The sequence below is a fragment of the Dromaius novaehollandiae genome, chromosome 7, assembly GCF_036370855.1.
Source record: "Dromaius novaehollandiae isolate bDroNov1 chromosome 7, bDroNov1.hap1, whole genome shotgun sequence".
NCBI lineage: Eukaryota > Metazoa > Chordata > Aves > Casuariiformes > Dromaiidae > Dromaius > Dromaius novaehollandiae.
In genome coordinates this window covers 9,889,007-9,913,096 of record NC_088104.1, presented here as the reverse complement: position 1 = coordinate 9,913,096, position 24,090 = coordinate 9,889,007, and the positions used below count along the sequence as shown (strand labels likewise).

General features: G+C 38.5%; 1 protein-coding gene across 3 annotated transcripts in view; it reads right to left on the bottom strand.

Annotated features, from left to right (window-relative positions):
* DPP10 (dipeptidyl peptidase like 10) overlaps window positions 1-24,090 on the bottom strand; it is a 280,467-nt gene that overhangs the window by 68,212 nt on the left and 188,165 nt on the right. For all 3 annotated transcript variants that reach the window (XM_064514641.1, XM_064514640.1, XM_064514639.1), the window contains exons 6-7: window positions 9,877-9,929; window positions 9,696-9,777 (exon numbers count right to left, since the gene is read on the bottom strand). In XM_064514641.1, the coding sequence (XP_064370711.1) occupies window positions 9,696-9,777; window positions 9,877-9,929 (135 nt within the window). The remainder of the gene's footprint in view (window positions 1-9,695; window positions 9,778-9,876; window positions 9,930-24,090) is intronic.

The following is a 24,090-nucleotide window of genomic DNA, read 5'->3' as shown; positions in this document are numbered from 1 at the left end:
ACACAAAATTTTTCTGTGTCTGCAAACCCACTGGCACCTGCCATGAACTGTGAACTGAAAATGTGTGTAGTGGTCTGCAATATTATCTATATGACCAAACATTACCTATTATTCGCCACTGCTCAAGCCTTGCTCATTTATATAAGCTAAGTTTGTATGAGCATGTGAATACTACTAGTATACTATTTCTTCACTCCCCGCCACCCAAATAACAAATACTTTGATCCGCACAGGTTTCTGGTTCCCTCCTTAATGCTGCTTGCATCAACTTAGACCAGAGCTTTCCAACTTCAGTTTGTTTCTGCAAAAATAAGAGTTTTAAGTGCTGGCTGATTCCTGGGTCCTTCAGCCTCCTCTCCTCCCCACCGATCAATGCTTCATTTTCTCTTAAAAATCAACGGTGCACGTGACTAGCAGTTTTCTTGCTTATTCTCCAGGGCTGTCCTGGCTTTGAAGCTGTCAGTGAATATACTTCCCCAGCTACACATCCATGAGCAGCCCTCGGCATCTCACCTGCTGTCTCCTGCCGAGTCAGCAGAAAAGCGTAAGTCACGTTTACGCAGCGCGGCAGGACTCTCATCTGCTCCCATCCTGCAGCGCAAACACAGTGGGGAAGGCACGAGCCCATTACAGGGGATAAAAGCATGCAAGGACATTTGTGGGTTGGTGACAACAGAGCTAAATGGTTCCTTTTCAAGGAAGATTTGGCTAAAACGGAGAGAAAGAACCAACAAGAATTTTGGATATGTCCAAAGCTTGCAGTCATAACCTGTTATGTTCTCCTCACAGCTGCCTTCCTGCTAGAGATTCAACAGGGAGTCATGATATCATTATCCATGGTTTATAAACTGAAAATTTTTAACAAGGACCATCTACTCCATCTTGCCCCATATGCAATGGGTAAAATCCTGGCTGACGGAAGTGAAGAGCCCAAAGACCTAAACTGGGCCAAGATTTCATGTCCTGCTCACCGCAACCACAAAGGCACGGGGGGAAAGGAGTCTTAACCCCACTGAAGGGGGAAGTCACTGTCACTGCCCCCAGCTACAAGCCAAATGAGAAAATAAATGTCACTGTACAGCAAACGGAACCTCTGCATAGCAAGAACCTGAGGAACCTTGCCAGGCAGCATTAATTCAAGGTTTTGTTTTCTTTTTTCCGGCAAAGTTTGTCATTTTACCCTTTGCACTTGCTCCTCCTTGAACTCTGTAGGTGCCAGTACCATTGGAGACATTGAGTGACAGAACAGGAAAATACCTGCAAGTCTTTTACAGAAATTCTACAAAAGGTTAAAGAACAAAATTTCTTTACTGTTGGCTAAAATAATCTCTGGTTTAGAGCTTGAACCGCAGAAGCATTAGAAATGCCAGTTTTTCACATTCCTCTGTTTTGAGATTTTGGCACCTTACCATATTGGATTTTTCCCTTCCTTTCGACGAGGCAGAAAGGAAGAAACAGAGAACAGAGTAGCACAGAGTATCACAGATAAAATCACAGATAATCTCACAGATAAAACAGACATTTGAATGAGTCCTAAAGATACTCACCTGCTGTATCACTTGGGTTTATTTTAATCTAGGAATTGAAGGGAGACACCTTAAAATGAAATGTCAAGAGGAATACAGGCAAATGTTGCACCCCATTGCAAGGTACATCACACCTTTTCTTTTGATATCGAGTATCAGGTGGCTAAATGACTATACAATCTGTGGATATGGTTAAGCCTGCAATGTTTTGGGGCAAGATTTCAGAGTTAAGTAAAGACGTGTATAAATACGTATAAATTCTGTTACTTAATCTTTCTCAACTTTGATATAGCAAAAGGCTAAATCGGATTTTGATTTCTCTTCTCATTGATTGTGTATTGGCTTTTCATGGGTGGCTGTTCCTAAAGAATCATAGACTTTGAGTATAATCTCCTTTCCGCATTACAGAAAGCAGTGCAATTATCACGCAAGAAGCACAGCAGTCTCATGAGCCATTGGACTTGCAGTTAATATTAGCTAACAGAAGGAAACGTGAATATTCAGATATGCTTTGTTACACAGACACATGTTGAACAACAGGATAATCTAGATGAGAGGGGCGTATTTCTATTTTCATCATTCCCTGTAGGCTGCTACAAGGAGAAGTCCTGTCTGCTCCCATCAAACCCGTGTCTACGGTTCTGTGCACATGTCTTCACGTGAGCGTGTGTGTACACACACACATACATCTATATGAAAAAAGTAACAAACTTTCTAGCACTATGATACGTCAAATTTCCAACAGAGTTATTGGTACAAAAGCGCACTACCTGTGTGCATGGTTTACATACCAATTCAAATATTAGCCGTGTGCTAGAAGAGCGATAATAGAATAGAATTAGGGAATCCGGAGAGGAAACATTTTTTACGTCCCTCTCAATTTACTCACAATAAAGCTGCTGGGACTTTTACTGTTCCACACAAAAAACAGTAGTGGAGGAATAATGCTTTGCTCCTATAAAACATGATTTTCTCATTATTTCTTGACATCTTCTTTCAGATGCAGCAAAGTAGCTACTCTCACAAAGGGCTAGCAATAGCTAACCTTTAATACTTAACATTTTAAAGTTACCCACAGGCAATAAAGATCACGTATTGTATTTCACAGTTGATGCAAGGACACATTTACTGCATTTCACTAAGCTGAACAAAGCATCATTAATTGATGAAGCAACTTATTCTACACTAAGCTCAGCCTTCCTCCCACTTAAAAATGTTTCTGCTCTCTAATGGTTACCCTATCATCCACAAACATTTATTAAATACTTCCAACTTTGATATGTAAGAATATGTTTTTCCTCTTTTCCAAAACTGTGTGCATTTTCTACAGTAAGACTCCCTATTCCCCCTTTCCAAGAAAGGGAAAACTCAAATAGAGTATCATTTTTGAAATTATAGAACATACATTTAAAGCTTATCTTCTCCAACTTCATCTATTTTTAAGTGAAGTGGGCATCTAAATATTAATAATTTAAAATGAATATTAATTCAGTAGAATACCTTCAGAGAAACTAATCACATAATTTTTCGTTTGAAGAAGTGTTTGAATGTTTTAGACAGAAAGGAAAAAACATTTACATTATACAATGCTTGTTTGAGAAAACCAAGAGGATTCATAGTAGCAGCTTAGGAGGAATCTAGTTTTACTCCAGACCTTTAGGTAGTTCTAATTCCTATGTGAAGAAAAACATTATATTGCCTGCACTCACCACTGACCCAGATAAAAAACAGTTCTGGTACCAAAAAAAAAAAAAAAAAAAAAAAAAAAAAAAAAAAAAAAGCAGAAAGTTTTTGCTAGTATGCTAGTAAGTGGCTTCCATATCAGGATCTGACCATTTAGCACATTTTATCTTACTCAAAAAAAAAAATATCACAATGACCAGTCTTGCAAAATAATGCATAATCTAACTTCAACTGCTGCTCAGCTCAGAAGCTGCCGTTAAAACATTTTTTTTGTGTGCCTGTTCTCTGTAGATATTCTCACTTTTCTGCTTCGATCCTCAGACTCTGACCCTGCAAGTTTCTCAGCTGAAATACAGAAATGTGGATGAAAACATTTGGAAGAGAGAATAAAAAAGGTTCAGTGGCCTCCTTCATTTCTCATTGCCTTCAGATAGACTTGACTTCAGCATTTGCTCGAATTACGGTCAAATTCCTTAAAGGTTTAACTATCCAATGCTGAACTGTACAGGTTTCCCTTACTTCGTGGAAACATCCTATGGAAGATAAAGGATCTCCAAAGTCTACTTTGACGTACAGAAGTTGTGTAAGGAGCCCCCCACTTATTTTAACTAAGAAATCATACCTGAGGTTAGTGTCACACTAAAATGTTCCTGTTTATTTCTGGTTTTCAGAATAGATTCAAGCAGACGTTTTCCTCCCAGTTTTACAGCCATTTGCCTCATTAGCATCATGATTAAAAGGAAAGATGAAATAAAGCCTTGACATTTCCATATGTGATTTTAAGTTACTCATCTAAAAATACAGCAAGTCAAAGGAGCAGAAGACTTTGAAAAATAAAAACAGCACATTAGATATATTTACTTAGGACTTACTTCATTAGCATTAATTAAACTCCTACTCGGCTGATGAACCCTGGGAGATCTCTTTTTCTTCATTTGCAAATAGAAGTGTTTTTGCCAGGAGGGGGTGCCAAGTACCCATAGCGTTAATTATGCAAAAATAAGAAACATGGTGAATAACTTTCCAGAAAGTTAAGTTACCAATTTTTACAGGAGTTGTACTTTGAAACCTGATAGAGAAAACGGTAAATGAAGCTTTCAGCAACTAATGGCTGTCAAAGCATCCATTCAGCAAGGTATGTGTCTAACATAGTCCTGCTAATTTCTCATTTACTAAAATGAGTCCTTGAGCTTTTCTGGGTATTTGGCAAATAATATACCACCAAAGAACTTGCTTGCTGCAGTATTTGTATTATGCAAAACAATATGCGAAAGCCACACAAAAAAACTGAAAGTTTGAAGAGAAGGCAGCTATAAAGAAATATATCACATTAATACAGCAATTGAACAAAGTCTGAAAGATATTTGCATTTTTGTGGGGCAGTAGGTGTTACTGAGCGAGGAAGGAAAAACGAACCTCCATACAAGACAACCGGGATAAAGATGACTGAAAACAAAGCAGAGGGGCTGAGGTTCTTAAACTGGTACACCTATTTATGGAAATATAGGTAGGTTTTGCCTTGTTTTGTTTCCAGGTTTCTGTTCATTTGCTCTTTTTTTTTTTTTTTAAGGTGTTTTTAATATAAGCTGAAGTCCTTTTTTTGTTGGATTTTTTGATTCTCTTTACAAAAGCTTCAGCTTTTAAGCTCCATTAGTTGTGAGTACCCTATTTCTTTTTTTTTCCTTGAACAAGAGGGCAATTTTATTTTTTCCAATGTTTAAAATACTTTCTGAAAATGGATGAAAGCAACTGGAATCCATAATTCAGCTACAGTCAACAATTGTTCTTTGTGTATACAGGATGATAGGTAATTCTACATAATGTTGACCTCAATTACCTTTAAGCATAGTAAAAGCTCATCTAACAGTCATACCATTTCATAATGCTGTATTTTGTTGATGGCATCTAACTTTGACAAAGCAAGCTACCAAGCTTCTGCAAAATGATCTTTTTAGTATTCTGGATAGCTAAACTATTTTCTTTATTTCTGCTATATTAAAGTATGCAGTTATTTATGCACAGACATTCATGCATAAGTCAATCGATCATTATTTATGCTGATCCTTCCAAATATATAACTCAAGTTACCTTCAAAGCCACTTAATACATCACGAGAATAATGAGCTCAACGTAGTAAATAAAATACCTATTTCAAATACAAAGGCAAAGTGACTTACATGGATATATGTTCACAGAATAATGTGAAAATAGAGGACATCATACAAAATAAACCACACGCACAACCCAGGCACAACAAGCTTAGTTTTAAACCCCTTGGAACTTTTGAGAAAAAGTGATGTCAAACTGAACAGCTCCCAGATACGCTTCAACGGGAGCTACCTGACATCATCTATCAGATGACCGATTGGAAGAGGTACCCCTACTGCAGGAGGAGAAACGCTCCATCTTTTGTAGGCAACCGGACATACGCTGGAGATCAGAGGCCAGTTTTTATATTTGGGCTTGTACTATGATCCGCCTCCACAGATCACTACAGCCAGAGAAGCTGGCTCCCTTCTCCCTGCTGACCCAGGTCAACACAAGCCTGGTCCAGCGTGGAAATGTGGGAACCTCCACAGCATGGAGCAATCTCTGGCAACAAAGATTGCCTTTAGACCTCCCAGAAACTGTAAGGGTTTATGGGAGCTGAAGGATGTGCCTCTGAACGTTTAAGTTCTGTCGGCACAAACTGTTGGAGAAGACATGGCCAAGGAAGAGAGGGTTTGGGATGAGAATTGTGTATTGCAACACCAGAACCCCTTTAAAACCAACATTCACCTCCTTGATAAAGCCTTCCCACCAGGTCTGGCATAGCTCTTTCACAGACACATGCAAAGAGGTCCCAAATCAAGTAAACAAGAAGAGATCAACTCGGTATCAAGGCGTGCTGGTTCATTTTCCCCAGAAATACTCACTACTGTGGTAACAGACTCTATAAGAGTTACATAAACAGGTAATCAATCGGTCTCTTTCAAAATCTTGATCAAACGTAGGACTGAACAAATATGACAAATATTTAACAAACAACAGCTCCCTAGCAGACGTAGAGCCAGGGACAGGGTGTTTTGGATGTGGCACAGTTCTAACACAGTTAAGAGACAGCATTTGGAAGAATGTGACCTTGGAAACAGTTCTCAAAAATAACAGCTATGTGACATTAAAATACATTAATTCATTAGATAAAAGTTTGTTCTCCCAAATGGCAAACATTTTCAATTTCACCACCGAAATGTCACGACTCAAACAGCAGATGTTTCTCTGAGCTTTTCTCTTAATCTTTACAAAATCCTCCACTCTAGGTAAATAGCAAGAAACTGAAATAACTCACAACCATTCTGGTAACTTCAAAACACCGGTATTATGACCCCGTCACCTGACAGTTGATATATACCTAATTCTGCTCTCCTGCACTAGCACGCGTGGTCTGCTGTCCCACCAGGCGACCCCAGAAATTGTTCACAGCAGCAGACAGCTCAGCCTGACCGGCGATTTTCACACGGACGTAAGGTATTACTGTATATGACTGCACTGCAGCCACAGTCCTTCCTCCGTGCAATAAGCAGTTCCTGGTGTCATATAAACTGTCCTGCTCAAATATTTCACTTCTTTTTTTCTTCTTCATCTTCTCATGTTACCTCTCTGTTTGAAACTTGGACACTTCTCCCTCACTGAGGAACTCAAATTAAGATTCCTGTGTAGGCCCTATATTGTTACTTAGGTTTTCTGCAGAACTAAGTATTGGAAACATCTTAACTTACCCTATAGACAACTTATTTAAAATAGCTGATCCAAGTCCATGTGATATACACACATCATTTTGATTTAATCAAGGACTTTCTGAACAGTTATAGAGTGAAGTTAGGCTCTTTGGAGCAGTCAGACATACCTGTGTCTTTTATTTCACATTTCATGGGGTAATTTTGCTGACCATGGCTAGGGTACTGCAATTCTGCTCTGCACTGCACCTGGAAGGGTGCTATTCGTCTTCATTTTACAGGTCTACATATACTTTGTGCAAGTGATGGCTGTAGGGTGTGTAGGTCATGAGCCCTTCTACATGAAATTTTGGTGTGCATATACAGTTCTTAATTTGTTCTCCATCGTTTGATATTATATGTTTTCCAGTTGTAATGAATGGCTGTACGAGGTTACTCAAGTTAATATACTACAACCATTCTATTTAGAGTATGTATTCCACTGCTCATGTTATTTATTATGAATTATTATTTCATTATATGGAAAAGAGGCATAAGCATTGTTCAGAGAGAGACTTTAGTAAACTTGTCACAGCTTCTGCAGCAACACGGAGCTGTAAGACTGCAACTCTGTTTGAACCCAGACATGCACTATAGATAGCTACCCACTGATGGATTACCGTGCTGTACATCTTCCAGTTTATGACTTCATCCTCCTTATCCAGGCTGACTGCCGACTCTTTCTGATACCGTCTTTAATTCAAAATTTACCAATAAAGTGTCTGCTCTAATGACAAATTTTGTAACTAAGAACCGTTATGGTGAGAAGTCCCCAGTTACACCTGCTCTCTGCCCAGCCTCTTCTCCTGGAACTACCTATACCATCCTGCTCTGGCTAAAGAGGCAGCTGTTCCTTTGGACAGCAGCAACAGCCATTATTCACTACAGTCTTTATTCATCCATGCTCCTTCTAGTTTTCTTGGCTGCTGCTGAAGCGAGAGGTAACGTGGCAATGCATTTCTGCCACCTTAGAAACCTCCTTTTGCCATATAAAAGCTTCAAGAGGACATTATTCTTACCGATTCTCTAAGACTCTCAGGGAAGAGACCCTTAAGTATATTCTCACTGCAGGTTGACATCTATGTGATAACACCTGGCACCATTCAGAGTGCACAAAAGATTTTGTGTTTTAATGGAAGTTATTATTTCCTAATTCTGCAGACCATATGGCACCATAAAGCCCACAGTGGAGAAGGTATTTTTAAAGCATGACATTAACTGTGCTGGGGACATTAACAAAGATGAGTAATGTTATCCTCACTGTAGTATAAATTATGCTAACATTTTCAAATTTGGATGAGTAAGATTGCACCTAAAAACAGTGCCTATTTTTTCCACTGCTCTGAGACTCACATAGGAGTCAGCTTGTGCCTGTGTTTGAAAGTATTTATACGTATTTCCAAAATGACAATCCAGGTAAAACAGATACAGAGTTGATCTGATTTGTTATTTCTCTGAACCTTGTTATACCTAGGTTTATCTCCGTCCTTAAGAAACATTTCAGGAAAACAAAGAGTTCTTCTCTCAGGAATCACTGCATGTACTTTTTGCTTGTACTTTAAATTACTAATCAGAGGTACAGCATAGACAATCTTCCTATGAACTGCAATTTAATTTAAAATATGTTTATTTCTGCATAGTTTTGCAGATGCATCGCCTTCCTGTTACAGCCTACACAGGTTGCAGCACTTCATAATACTGCCTGGTAAATAACCTATATATTTGATATCATCAATCCTGTCACTATGTTCTTGTTATGGATAAATTAACATGGTTAATTATTAAAGTATACCATGCATGTTCCAATTACTTTTTTCTTCCTGCTTCTACTTACTTAATGCAATACATTCCAACCAGGAACATTTTTTATATTCCCACCATCTTGATGAATGATTTAAGCAACAGGGTATCTTCATCCAACTTATAACCTCTCTGCATGAACAAGTCACATCTGCAAAGATGAGATCACGCCTGCAGGCCTTAATGAGCTTATTAGAACATTGTAACTAGGACTATCTGGATTCCTTACTTAGAGACTTGAAGCTTTTGTTAAGTCTTTTTCTCGCATTCATCAACCACCAACAGAGGTCTGTTTAAAATCAGTGCTGTTCCGATAATCAAGATTTTCTTCTTCTCATATATAAGTTGGTCATAAAGGATGATACATGTTCATAAAAAATTGTAAAGCTTTTCGTAAAACACAACAGATGAAACATAGCATTGTTGTTTTTATTATGAATTTAATGCAACACAACTGGCCTTGGCAGTAATTTTTGTACTGAAATAAAAACAACACATTTCATTGAATATGAATTCATCACATCCACTTTTAGATGTTAAGCTTCTTGCATGTGCTCAAGGTTTTCACTGATCTTGCAAATGAAAACTTCTCTTCACCTTCAACTTTCCTTCTCTCATAGTAGCTTCCATAAAGATGGTTATTTTGAGAATCACTCGAGTGCCTATTTAGATGAACATGTGATTCTTTCCATAATTGTGCAATTAAAGGCTTTGCTTATCGGAATCAGACTTAAAAAACATGTTTATGTGCTTTTTCTTAAAGAAAACCCCCTAAAGCCTGTGACAGGACTGTACCTTTACATACCTCCCAACAGGAATATACAACAAAATTTCTCTTAAGGCTTTAGATTTTTATTTTTACTTCGGTCTGTCTGGAGTAAGTACTTTATTAAACTACTTGCACCTTAGCATTTTTAATGACTGTGCTTACCAGTTGCTGTCCTTGGATGCCCCACGCTGCATACTGTAAAACTGAATCCTCTACTTCTGGAGGGTTTAACTCCCAAACTTCCCTTGAAAAAATGTAAACATTTTTAATTGAACACACTGGCATCACCTTATTTATAGAACCACTGACAATCACACCGTACTGAAAAAACAATGTGACCTACCTTGTGTGTATGTTATAAATCACATATGAAGCTGTATAAGAATAATGAAAAACCTGTGACAAAAAAAGAAAGCATGAGAATTACAAATACTGGCATTAGAAAATATCATTATTATAATCACAGGCTTTTAATACATATGAACACTGCTATCTTCATTACTGAAATATTTCCGGTATTAATTATAAACAATAGGCTTGAACCAGGGTTTGACCGCTGTATGGAGGACGTGCACACTCCTCTGCTGATCTAACCAGCCACCGAACCTGTGCAATACCTTCGCAGGAAAGGTTTCAACCAGACAAATCTGCATTCCGCTTTAACAAAAAGATTTTTAAAAGAAAACAAAACTGCATACATTAGGCAAATAAGTCATGATTTTGCCTGGACTTCTTGGAAATTCAGGGAAAGTCAGTTAATCTGAGATTTTTCAGATGAAATAATTTGGGTAAACCAAAGCTATTTGTCAATAAAACTTCCTAATTCGTCAGGAAGTTTCCAGCAACCTCTGATCTCAGAAAGCTCAGGAGAGAGAGGCAAATCTGATGCAGAGTCTTATGCTGCTGTCACTACTGGTTGAAAATTTCTGTTGAAGTCAACTGAAATCAAAAGAACTGTCATGAAAGTGCAAAATACCAAGGCCTGACACATGAGGAGCCAAAAGATCAGTGCTGTGGAAGAGTATGAGACAGCATATAATGTGAGGTACCAATAACCTGAAGGACTAAAATCTTTTAAATCTAAGTATCTATTTTCCCTGAAGTCAAATAGTTCACTCTATGTATATATATGTATCGATGCAGAAACATACATACATATAAATATATATATACACATAGCTAATAGTAGACATTTTTCTAGCTTCCAGACTTGGGTGATTTATTTTAATCTAGTTCATTACGTTAACACCATGGCTCACATGATGAAAATAGCACAATTTCATAGTATTAACTAATTTTATTATGATGTATTGAAATTACTTCCTGTTCTTAGAATATAAAATGTAATTGTGACCAGGCATGACTGGACTAAGAGAAGTTCTTCTTTTTAATGTAAACTACTGTCAGAAAGAAACATCAGGTGACATCTACCAGATTTTCGGTAGCTTTACATGTGCAGAGTTACAATATCTCCACTTGGCACATGGAAGATGCATTTCTGGACAGCATCAGGATAGTTCCAGTTAGAGGAAAAAAGATATTTCTGCAAAGCTAAAACCCTGATGTAGAGTATCGTTGCAAACTCTTTAGCTTATATTATCTGTACCATGAATCTTCCAGTATCTTCTCCAAAAGAGAAGAGACCAAAGAGATCACACGGCTGTGATCTCGCTTACAAACATGCATTCAACCATCTGAATTTGCAACCATCACACACCTGAGAGGGGCTTCAGAGGCTGTTATTTTGACTGGAGGTTATTCAGCAACAATGATCTGAAACATCCCTCCGCTGACTCCATTTCCATTAAAACACACACCAAGAAATTTAGCATGCATGCCCCAAATCCTTGCTGCCTGACACCACAAGTCCACAAAAGCCTGTGAGATTGGTAACTACTTTATGCTACAGCCAAATTTCCCTTCTATAAAAACTCCCCTGTAGACAAGAATCAGTTCTATTCTCTAAGCCTACGGTGATTAACATTGAAAGTGTTGCTTCACTGAAAAGAATCACACATATACTAATAACTATGTCCCAAATTGATTTTTTTTTTTATTACAGCTTACAATAAAGTGTTTGATCATGTAAGGTACCAGCCTCTTCTGCGAAGTGCTAAGCGTGACAGAAATAGAGCTGACTGTAATAATGTTATGATTATCGTAGAAGGTACAAAGACACTAAGACATCTATTCTAAGAACATTGATAACTACTTATTTTCTCTAAATCGTGATGATATACCTATCTACTATAAATATCTCTATACTATATAAATATATATATCTACTTATATACATAGTAGAATATTTGCTTAGACACCATAATGCTTAAATTTCAGTAGGGTTTGTGAGAAAATTAAATCCGGTAACAAAACAATGACCCTCGAGATAGATTTATTCAAGTATGCATCGGTAAGACTGAGATAAACTGTCAGCTTCAAAGTTCCTGCTTTCTTTTACATCTCTTATTTTGCTAGAGGTAAGAGAGGGCAGATCAAAGGGCCATTAAAGTGGTTAAACCACAGCGGTTTCTGCGGAGGGCACCCATGGCCTGACGGGCGCTTCGCCAGCAGCTGTGAAAGGGCACAATCCTGTACGGCCAGTGCCAATGCAGAGCTGGGACGAACTGGTCCGCCACCCTTCCAGAAACACCGACAAATGTATCACACAGCATTATTGGATGGCTGATGGGTATTTAGAATAGAAATGTTTAAGAAGTAAATTGCTAGACAGAGTACCTTTTAACAAGAAATGCTAAAGTAATATGTCATTTTGATAGCTTTAACAGAAAACACACCATAACAACAGGAAGGGCACTTTATATCGCACTTAAAATTCTCCTCTTTTCTTGTAATAAAATTTCTATCTAAATGTTTATGTAAATGTATTAACATCTTTCTGTTAAAAGTATTACTACCTTTGCAAGAGCTCCACAACCAGAGGACACCAGCATTACAGGAGGTCGCTTTCAGACAACGCTGACGTTTTTCTTAAAGTTATTCATGTTAGTTTTACTTTTTAAAAGGAACACTATGAATAGATAACAAGTAAGAGGTTTCCTAATTTATCCTGCTTACAATAGCCACATACTGAAACACAATCATTATCTAAAATAAAAATATGAAGGTGCAGGGTATCTTACTTCAACCCTCATACAATAAGTGCAGCCCCCCTAGGATGCTCTAGCAGTTTTGTATAAAGGCTTACCTGCTGCTTAATCGCTCGTTTTTGGATGTCCACCCTTCTGGTGAACCTTCAGCTTGCACAGAGCCAGCTCAGTGGCTGGGACCACAAGTCTATCCTTAATGCACTGCACCTGGCAGCACCCAGGCAGGAGCCCAGCTGAGGGCACCAAGCCTGATGCTAATGCTAAGGAATCTCAGTGACCCCCCCAAATACCCCCCAAAATACCAGGAGCAAACTTTACCCCCTGCCACCGGGGATGCCCTCTCTGGGAAAGACATATGCAGGCTCTGCCCTACAGTTATCTTTTGTGGAACTTGCACTAATCAGAATAAATCTGGCTATTTACGCTGGAGGTTTGCAAAGACACTGAGGGCTCAGATGGTCACAGATCGAGATGTTTTGTCCCCTCTCACTGCCTATCTATGGCAAAAGCTGTCTGACTTCTTCAAGACTCAAATCTCAAGGGCCATCATTTCTTTTCAGAAATATTTTCAAACATTTCTTATATTCCATGCCTTCTAACTACAGCTATATTCAAAGACTAAGTTAAGGTTGATCTTTTAAGCATGAGTAGTAAATTACTTTAGCTGTCAAAAAAGTGACATATATTGAAGTAGTGTGAAACTGAGGGAAAGGGAAGGAGGCTGTAGCAGAAAGAGACTAGTTTTCTACGTATAAAGAAGAGAATCAATTAAAGAATAAAGAAACACAGAAGGTCTCCAGGAAGTGGAACAGACCAGGCGAGCAAGCCCTCACTCTTTTTCTCTTTTAAAACATTACATATATTAGAGTCATTCCTGCACTGTAATATCCGTGGAGGAAAATGAAGAAAGGAACATACCCTGGTATTGTTCAATAATATAATACATTTTAAGGTGGGACACTGAAAGGATCCTTACCTCCATGATTGACACAGATGCTTGCTAGGGTTTGGGCCTTTCTGACAACTAAATAACTTGCATGTTTCTGCTGTGATAAGTTGGAAATTGCTCCATACGCTGTTGATTTAAGAACCGTGAAAATGGCTTTTTAGATAAGATAGATGGCACACCTCCCCCTCAATATAACTTATTTAATTTTTCTTTTGCCACAGAATGTGGTAGAAACTATTCCGTATCATACATTTCTTCTGCATTCAGAGTCTTTCATCAATTTATAAACTGAAGACAGGCTTTCATGCGATGCTGCTCAACACTGAAAAAAAGTTACCTGCATTTGCGTATGAAAAAATCAAATTACAGAACTATTTTACAAAGGACATAAAAGAAAAAGGTGAAAAAAGTAGCTTCAAGACAAATTGCTCCAGTCAAAACATATTGAAATAACAATCTATTATTCAGCTAACAGTCAACAATGAAAAGCCCACACTTATCAATCATGATCTGAACTTTTAGATTACATATTGTTCTAGGTTTTATATGTCCTTTATCTTCTGTCTTTCAAGGAATGTCTTTGTCTTTCTAAGGTTTCTAAAAATGAAATATTGTCATGGAACTCAATGCATAGCCCAGCAAGATGTAGGAAAACAAAGTGCGATATATGCTTAGCCAAATATACTCCACTAATTCTGCAATACTCTCCAGGAAATATTCACTTTGCTGTCCTTGGGTGATTTGGAAGACACCCCTCAGCAGAATACTATTTGTGCTAAAAAGCTGCCAAGAAAACCTCACTAGCAATATTCCCACAAGACTATGAGGGCCCTCAACTCCAAGGATATTGAGAAGAGCTGAGGATGTTAGAGCCCCACGGCATGACCAACACCAAATGTTCAGGGATGCTAAACATCTTGATGCACCTAAATCCATTCCCTGCATTATAAACCAATTCTATTCTTTCATGTGCTATTTATTTTGAGTGATAATGATAGCTCCTTGCTCACTTGGCTTTCTACAGGGTTGTAAGAGCTGCTCTATATTTTCATTTTCAGTCACGCAGACACCCATACAAGGTATGTAGTCACACTCTGAACAAGTCTCTGCACTTCTCAGTGCTGCTATACTCTAAATTCTCCTTTAAGATTCAAATGGGACTTCTCACAGGGCATGACTGCACTCAGTCTGAGTAAGAGTGAAAAAAACTGCATGTAAAATAGAAATGTTAGCACGTGCATCACATTCTGCATTAACAGTTTCAGTTATCCCAAAGTTTACCAGCCAAATAGGACATATTTATGATACTCAATATTCCTACTGTAGACATGTAGCTATTTTCGTACTTAGTAAATAGTAAGACAACCACTTACCCTTGGAAAGCCATTCCCTTCCCACTAACTAAAAAAATGCAGTGGAGTGTCATTAAATAATTAAAACTGCACACTATACCAACATGTCCATCCCACTTACCTCAAAACACAGACACTGACCTGGGAAGACAGAGGCAGCTTCTCAGACGGGGAGCTTTGGAACCATACTGGTCTTTATGACACCTCAGTGAGATATTAGATCTTTTATGGGTGAATTTACATTTCTGACCACATTGAACAAAAATTCTAGGGTTTTAAGAGATAACCAGTCTAAATAAAAATTGATTTTATAATTGTTCTAAGAATTAAAAAAGAATGACTGGCTTAGTTGCAGGAAGTTTTAACTGTTGCAGTATATGTATGCCTCACAGATAGAATTATTCATAAAGACAGATTCATCAAGAAACAGCTTTTACTGCTTCATAGGCACAACAGTCAGTTATTAGGCAGTTCAAGCTAAGAGAACCTGACCTAAAAAAGGTTTCTGTGTGCCTGAAAGCTCTTCTATTTTTTCCAGCAATATCAGTTGGTCTAATAAAAGATATTACCTCTTCCCACAGATCTTGCCTCATTTATCCCTGCAGGCCATCATGCCTATAACAACAGTGCTACTGAGAGAGCCAAACAGTCCTGAGCCCAGCTGAAACACCCAACAATCTAAAACTCAAAATGTTATTTCCTAATTAGTCATCTACGTTACAGTATTTTATACAATCCGTGTGAACCAAGAAATCAAGGGAGAGGACACACTGAAGCAGGGGAAAAACAGCAACATATCTTCTAAGGGCACTCACTTCTTCATTCACCCATGGCCTTTCTCACTTTTAAGATCTTCCATAATGTATTAGTGAAAAGCTTATGCATGTTTTCAAATTACCTTGGTTATTGCCAGACATTGGAAATATCGGCTGTTGTACACAGCTTGCAACAGCAACATGTGTAGGATTCTCCCTTCATCCTCTTTTCTATGATTAAATTAAGCATTTCAAGAATTACGGAAAAATCTACTTATGCTCAAAATCAAGCCAAAGACTTTTCCACGGTAAAGTGATTACGAGGCCAAGATAACAGGTAATCAATCACTCATCATTTACGTGAGGAACTACTCCCATAGAGGTACCCATGGAGCCTCATCTACAATTCCAAAATCAAACCTGTAATAATAACCCTTCACTAAAATCTCAAAAATTCATTCTTCAGAGAGAAACGTGAAAAAAATGTTGTTTCCTCTTTTGTCCCTTTAGGACAAAAGCCCCTTGGAAGAAAAAAGGGAGCCTGCAGAACGTGCCACGAACTACAACCACCAAGCGAGGAGCAGAAGCCGAGCAGAGAGAAGATGAGCAGAGCATCATGAAACATTGGACATAGAGGATTTTTAGAGAGATAGCCAGGAGGAATTACTGAAACGCGTGCACTCGAGCAATACGCTGGTGACACAGTCGCACTGAGCACATGTGGTGCAGCAGACAACAGGCAGAGTGAGACTGTGGTGGCAGCTTCAGCTAAGTCTACACCATGGACGCACACAGGCCATCCAGTGCCACATGATTTAACCCTTGTTAATGGGATGTACAACTAAGCGCAGCACTGAACTTAGCTCTGCGCGAGCCAGCGGTGCCCCGGCAAAGGCTGCCCAAGTGTGACACTGCAGCAGTTCAGGCTGCAATCAGTATCTTCAGCCCGTGCAGCACTGTACAAACTCAGACCGAAACAAGGTTGGATGTCTCTACGACATATTCTGCTGCACAGCATAGACCTGCCTTATGTTACTTGATTTTCAACTAGCACAAAACGAGTCAGGCAAAAGGAATAACTGTATTATGTATTACTTGCAGTAAGTCGATTCGCTGTAGATTCAAATATATATTCACTACATATTCAAATTCACTCTATACAAATTCATAGTCTATACAAATTATTACAAATTATCCCAAACTACACAGAATCTATACATCTTATGCAAGTTTTTATCTAAATTATTTCTCCTCTACCTAGTCATATTTACTCTCAGTTTTGCTCTACATATGCTGGTGGACTTCAGATTTGCAGCAATGAAACTAAGAACAGACTTTGAGCAGACTATTAATGTTATACAGAAACTCTACATTTTGACACATGTGGGATGAACCGGAGACAACCAAATCATACATGGCAGACTTTGTCCACTGTGATAGTCTCCCGAAAGCAGATGAGTCACAGAGGGACGACAGTTAGTTTTTGCTTTCTCCAGTCTGGATTCCTGGCAGCAACTTCCACCTATTCTTGCACTTGCAAAAAATGGATCGACCAACTCCTATTCCTCATCTCTGTTTTTATGAGCTGAAGGACATGCGACTCCGCTGGGACTGCAGTGCAAAGAGAGTGGCATCAGTAGCTGATGTGCTGAGGCAGAACTTTCACAAAACAATCAAGATGATACATCCTTTTCTTTCCTTCATATTACAAGATATGTGACTTCTCTGTTAGTAATACTTGTGATGTAGTTCATAAACTGAAATTAGTAGCAGCATGACTACTGCCAAAGGCGAAGTACAGCTGATGGATGAATCCTCCATCCTTTTTGCAGTTTATCTACTAAATAAATTAATAACGTTATCAGTATCAGCACTAAAGTTGAAATCCACCTTCCTTTAAAACTGCATTTTCATTCCTCTAAATTAGTGCCACATTTGCTTGTCCAGTCTACCTCCATGCATAGGAACTGCTTTTAAAGCAGCTTAAACAATTAAATTCGGCAGGACCAAGTTCAGAGTCTAATATAATTGGCTGTTTGGGTGTGTAATGTGTGAAAAGAGAGAGCTCTGCAGTATCAGCTTCAGAGACACAGAAACATGAAACCAACTGCAAATGGAAAGCTCTAAGAAAACACACACGATATCAGTAAAGGACTAACTCTGCATGTTATGAAAATAATATTGGCTAAAGACTGGAATTCTGTTGATTTTAGCAGATGGAAACAAATACGGTGAAACTCAGCTTGTGTACTGAGGCCCAGCTCCCTCCGTGCTGGACTCCAGAAAGGGTCCGCACTGCGCTTCAGTAAAGCGGCACATTTTGCTCTTAGTTTCTTTATATTTAATTTGGCTGTTATTTACCTGGCCATAGATTCAGCAAGAATTTACATACAAGTTTAATCAGATGAACTGATGACTGATTTCATACGGATTGTATCTGGGGTAGACAGAGGCAGGGAATTTCATTCCTTCACGAACTACGGGTTTGCACCATGATCCAGTAAATCCTTCCTTTAAGCATACCTTAATTTTAAATTGCAGTTAATGATACATTAATGTATAGCTTATGCAGCTAGAAAGGACTGCTGTGATCATCACGCCTGACCTTCTGCACCTGTACCACAGTTCACAGGACTTCTCACTCCAAGTCTGTGAGACACAACTAGAGATTACCCATGGATTCTTCAACGGGTTTCAGGCAAACAAAGAACCAAAGACTCTGCAACAGTGAGATAAAAAATTTCTACACATCTTTGAATCCTACTGTTCTCACTCAAATTTTGGAAAAAAAATAGAGGTAAATTGTGCCAATATTGATGCCTAAATCTCTGTATATTGTTATGTAACTTCTGGCCTTGTTTCTTAAACCTCTGTATCTAATTGCATAGAGTTAATCTAAACTCGCTTGATGCATTTATGGCCCTGAAGTTAAATGACAAGGTTATAACTTTGCAAAGCCCCATATTTATTTGTTTCAATCAACATCAATTACTTGTCATGATTGATAACAACCATTGCATATCATTGGTCATAATTTATGGTTAGTATTAACACTTTTGGATATGAAATATTGCCAGCCATAACAACGACATGCTGCCAAGCTAAAATAAATATAAAGCCGAGACATTTCTAGACATGTAATTTATCTATAAGAAAAAAGGCTGTCAAGGAAGCCTAAACAAAAAAGCACCTCTAGAAAATCTGTTGAAGCTTCAACTGTTCCACATGTAATTTTTCAATAAGATTAATTATCTCAAGAAAAAGACATCTACTGTAGAATGTTAATTAATTCACAATCAATTAAACTCAGTTCATCTAACCAACTGTAATGTGTTACAAACCACAGTTGAGAATAACTGCAGAAACTTTTTTCTTGTGCTACTTCAAGAACTGAGATAGACCACCCTATATTTGGATATGCAACTCAATCATTTTTGAATATATAATCATTTCAGATGAGTGAATTATTCAAAAAAGAATGTACTGCATTACTACTTCTGAAACTCTCGTCTGTCACTGTCATTTGAAATTCTATTAGTTACACTATTGTGTAAAATATGTTTCTCAAGAATTGTATAAGATGACTTACCACAAAAATTATATGGAACTTTTTTCTGGCTCATTCACCTTCAACATTAAAAACTAGGTATAACTTCACTGAAATCATTGTTACCTGACTGTGGAACTGGTAAGCCTCCAGCCTCATGACGTTGCCTGATCACTTTTTATACTGATACACATGTACACACACGTCATTCTCATGCGTATATTCACTGTGATGAAAATTTCGACTTTATGAATATTTCAGTATTTATAGAAACTTTTCTTTTCCTGAATTGTTTTGCAGTAAGGCTCACAATGCGCATGCACATTTTGATCTGGAGGAGGGTACGGGGAAACAGAAAATACTAGTTCTGATGCCAAAAATCAGAACTTTCTCTCCACAGAAATACGAGGCTGCTGCGGTCGCTCACTTCTGGTCAGCACAGCTGAAGATTTTATGGCTTAGAAGAGCCCATCTCTAAATATTTCCATACTGTCCAATGCTTTAAACATCTGATCTTTTCATAGGGTCCTTCCAGTACGATTTAACTGAGTCCCACAGATGAGCAGTACCCCTTATGCTTTAGTTTGAATATCTCCACGTACACTGAAAACTGTTAACTGAGACCAAAACACATTTTAAATCACAGACTTGAAAGCAGAGCTGCATCAAGGCTCCTTAGAGTGTTTTGTGACCGTCCAATTTGGTTAACTCTTCAGGAGAGCGCAGGAGAAGAACAGAGCCAAAATTTGGTTCTCTTCTCGCTTTTTCTGAGGCAATGATCCTCAAATATTGTATTTATTCAAACAGCTTGCTAAAGATGAAATTGGCAAATGCAGAAAAAAAGATACCACCTTGTTTTGAAGAGAAACACATCTACATGTGGTGATATTTACAGAGAAGTGTATTAGTGGCTTCAAGTGAAACAACATGGGCAAAGAAACAGGTAAAGAAATTTGTGAGAAAATATTTTCTGGGCTAAAATTCCATTCCATATAAAACGGAGCACAAAACTGAGCTGGAAATGCCCTGAAATGATGAGGATGCAAAAGAAGATCAAAGCATATACCAGCACAATTTCTGAGAAAAGGCTACAGCTTCAATCTTTTTCTTTTCCGGGCGCCCTGACTCCTCCAGGCAGCAGCGAGCAGCAAACGTCGTGTGCTCCTCGCTTGCAAATGACACAGGGAGATGAAAGGACCCTACGGAGCTGGAGAAGGGAGAAGCAATGGGATCGCCAGCCTGCAGGGATGAAGAAGTGCAATGGGCAAACGGAAAGGAGAACAGGGCTGCGGGAAGCAGATGGGTAAACCAGCAAAGAAAGCAAGATGGAAGAAGGAAGACAAACAGACAGGGCTAAATATACCAGGAAGGATAAGAAGAGAAATAGAAAAAAAAAACAGAACGAGTACAGAACAAAACAGAATTGAGTCACTTAAAAGGCTGAAAGGGACAGGAGAAAAAAATAATGGATCAAAGAGCAGCTCACCCGAGAACGAGAATCAAAAGCGAATGCAGAGACAGCAGGGAGAGCGAGCAGCGTGCGGATTCGCCATGTGTGGGGATGGCGGCTCTGGGGACTGATGAAGGAAATTTCTACAAAGCAGAGTGCTTTTGAGAACCTTTTGGAGGATAAAAGATGCAAGGGAAAAAGGGGAACATTTTTCTCAGGAATCTGGCCGTCTAATAGTTCAGGCCTTGAATACGTGAACTTCAGCAACGTGGCACTGAGAAATTGCTATGTTTTTTAGCATCATCCCTAACTGCTGAGCATCGCTATTCCATGGGCTGAGGCAGGAATGCTGTGGGCGTTTCACATGTGATATAAGTCTTTTTCTTTTGCTCTCTGACTCAGTTATACCAGACAAATACAGGAAGAATTTCCTAGTAAATCATTAGCACGTCTATGGCACTTCTTAATGATGTTGAACTTTTATCATGCTCTAAAACATCTTCTGAATTACTACTTCCCAGCCTTTCAAAAAACCTGCTATTCCCTTACTGTCATGAACTACAGTAAAAACATTGAATCAAATAAGTAACTACTCAACATTCTTTATTACCAAAGGTGATCTACACTTATGGTATTTATAGGCGAATTGTTCTACAAGGAAGCTTAATGAAGAGTTTCCTTTACCTTACATCTCTCCTGGGACCAACAGAGCCTCCCCCCTGTGATACCAGAAGACACCTTTAATCTCTGGATGTTAGACTCTTCAGGGAAATCTTCTGTATGCTAGTGGGATGTTTTTTTCAACAGTTTTTAATTTCTCATTTAGTCTTCCATAGAGTTTTTGTGAGAAAATGGCTACTTATCTGCCTTGACTTTTGAGTATTCATCTGCATCCCAAGAGTCTGAGCTGTAAGCAGGTTTCCAAACTACTTTTGAAAATCATGAGGTTAAACACTCTTATATGACAAGCAAACTCTTATGAACCACCCATCCAGCACGCCTAGGACCCACAGTCACTCCAAAGCATTCTCTACGATCCTTGCTTATACCCTTCAAATAGTTTGAGCACTGAAAGCTAGATTTCCTTCCTTCTTACACCAGTTCTGCACCGGAGCGTGAACTCCAGTATCTTCAATAAACCACACCTATGTTAAAACAGCAGGAAAACAGAATTTTGTGCATAGGAATAACTTTCACAAGGATCATTAAGGCTAAATTTCACCTCTAGCTTTAAACTTCCTTTTTGGTCATGCCCTGTTCATCTCCTTATCTCTATGATTTCTTTGGTGCTACTCATCCTGCTAACTGGCTTATATAGTTTCCCTTTGGTTCCACTTTCTTGCTGCAAAACTAAGCAAAATATCACCTCTCTATGCAGTTTCTGACAATTGAGCTCACACCTAGTTATCTACTCCAGCACTTCCTATTAACAATCCACAATGCTTCTTGTAGTCCACCAGGCCCACCTTCACTAATTTTCTCGTATTGTACCATATTTCTGTATTAGTCTCTGGTATAGCTGCTTTATGATATTATAGTTCCTTTGATGGGGGTAACATGAAGTAGACTCTTGTAGCAAATAAAAGACCTCTTCACGATAAAGTGATTAAAAGGTCACGATAAGAGAGCTATTCATTTAGTACAAGGGACTACTTCACGGTGATCTCAAAGAAGCTATAACAAAGTGATGAATACCTCACACCAAAACCAGCTCTCCAGGAAACATCTAATCTGGTCCTATAATTGCAGACAATAAATAGAATTAAAAAGGTTAAATTTGTGCAGGTGGTTGACTGCCTTCGCTGAAACATTAATTTATTGCCTAAGACCCCAGGCTAACAACCTTTCATGCTCGAATACCCCAAAAAGACTTGTTCTTACTTAAAAAGAACACAAAAATTGGGTAATAAAGGGCTACATCTTAATATTTCTCTAAAAAGTGGACCCAAGCATTTGATCTAGTAGGTCTGTCACACTACCAGTGTTCCTCGAGGCATGAGGCTGAAGTTCGGTTTAAAACATGATGTGCAACAAAGACAACTCTGCAAAGATGTGCATAAAACACGTCTCTGGGACAGTTACATAAAGGTCTAGTCTTTGCAATCTACTTCAAGGTATTTCAACTCTCTCTGTGTACGTATTTTAAAAGATCTTTCTTTCTATCTGTACCAAAGTAACTGCTAACTCTCGTTTTTCAGGAATTCACTTATTCAACACTCATCTTTTCAACACTGTTGAGAGATGCAAATGCCAGCAGATGCACCTGCTTTCCTGACTGACCTGTTGGCCTAGTCAGAGAAGAGATAGTCAGACAATTTTTCTTTGATCGAGGAGCCACAAAAACAGCAAATGCCTCTTCTGAGAAGGGTGGGATGGGTTCCTCATGCATAATGTAGGCGGGAGATGGCTGTGCCATATAATGAGCTAAAACAGGAGAACTGTAAGACAGGATGATTAAAGCATTTGAGAAATACATGGACCTTTCTGTCTTTGGGCATTTGCTCTGGGATAAAGTTTTCAGTGACAAAGCTATGTAATACTTCTCAAAAGATAAAGCAGTGCCAACCACCCCCATGTATATCCACTTGCACAGCAGCTTCAATTGTATGTTTCGATGAAGGTTACCTGTCCCTGCTCCAGTGAAGGAGCAGCAAATCACAGATTCTAACTGCAAAGAGCTAGCTAGATCCTTCACTGCCTTATTTCACTAACTTTTTGTTCTTTGGGGAGGTGGCCAGTAAAGATATTTGCATTCATTTTCATACTTCTCTTTGTATTCTGTTCTTACCACATCTTTTGTTCTATTTTTAAAGTAATTTACCTCTTTTTTTGTTCTTGATGTTAAATATTTCCCAGAGAACAATTTTCTGCTCTTGTTGTACAGTCACAGAACATAAGAGACCACTTGTTAAATTGCATCAAGTATTAGCCCTTTTTAAGTAATGGAAAAAAAACAGCTTTTTTGTCTCTTTAGTGCTCTCACCATTAATGGTGTATACAGCAAGGTCTATGGGCAAACCTGCTTATTCCAGAATCTCTGAAGCAAAACTTCTTCATCACTGCCACACATCTTCCTTTCGTTACCTCCAGGTAACACAGCTTTGGTTCCCCTTGTGTTAACACAGCTGATAAAATGCAGTGGTTTGCTTTCTATTTGACACTGTGCTTTTCTAAGACGTTTAAAAGGGCACTGGCAAGCATGCCATTCATCATCTTCACCTATTTTCTTGTCAAAGCAGAGAGAGGCAACTTCAAGAATGGATTCAGTAGAATAGAAAAACTGTCCGTATTTTATTCATCTATGTTTGTTGGTCCTGAATATGTCAAAAGTGGGGTTTCATGGACATTTCAGCACAACTGATAGTACAGATGGTGTTGCTTGTATTAATATAGCTCC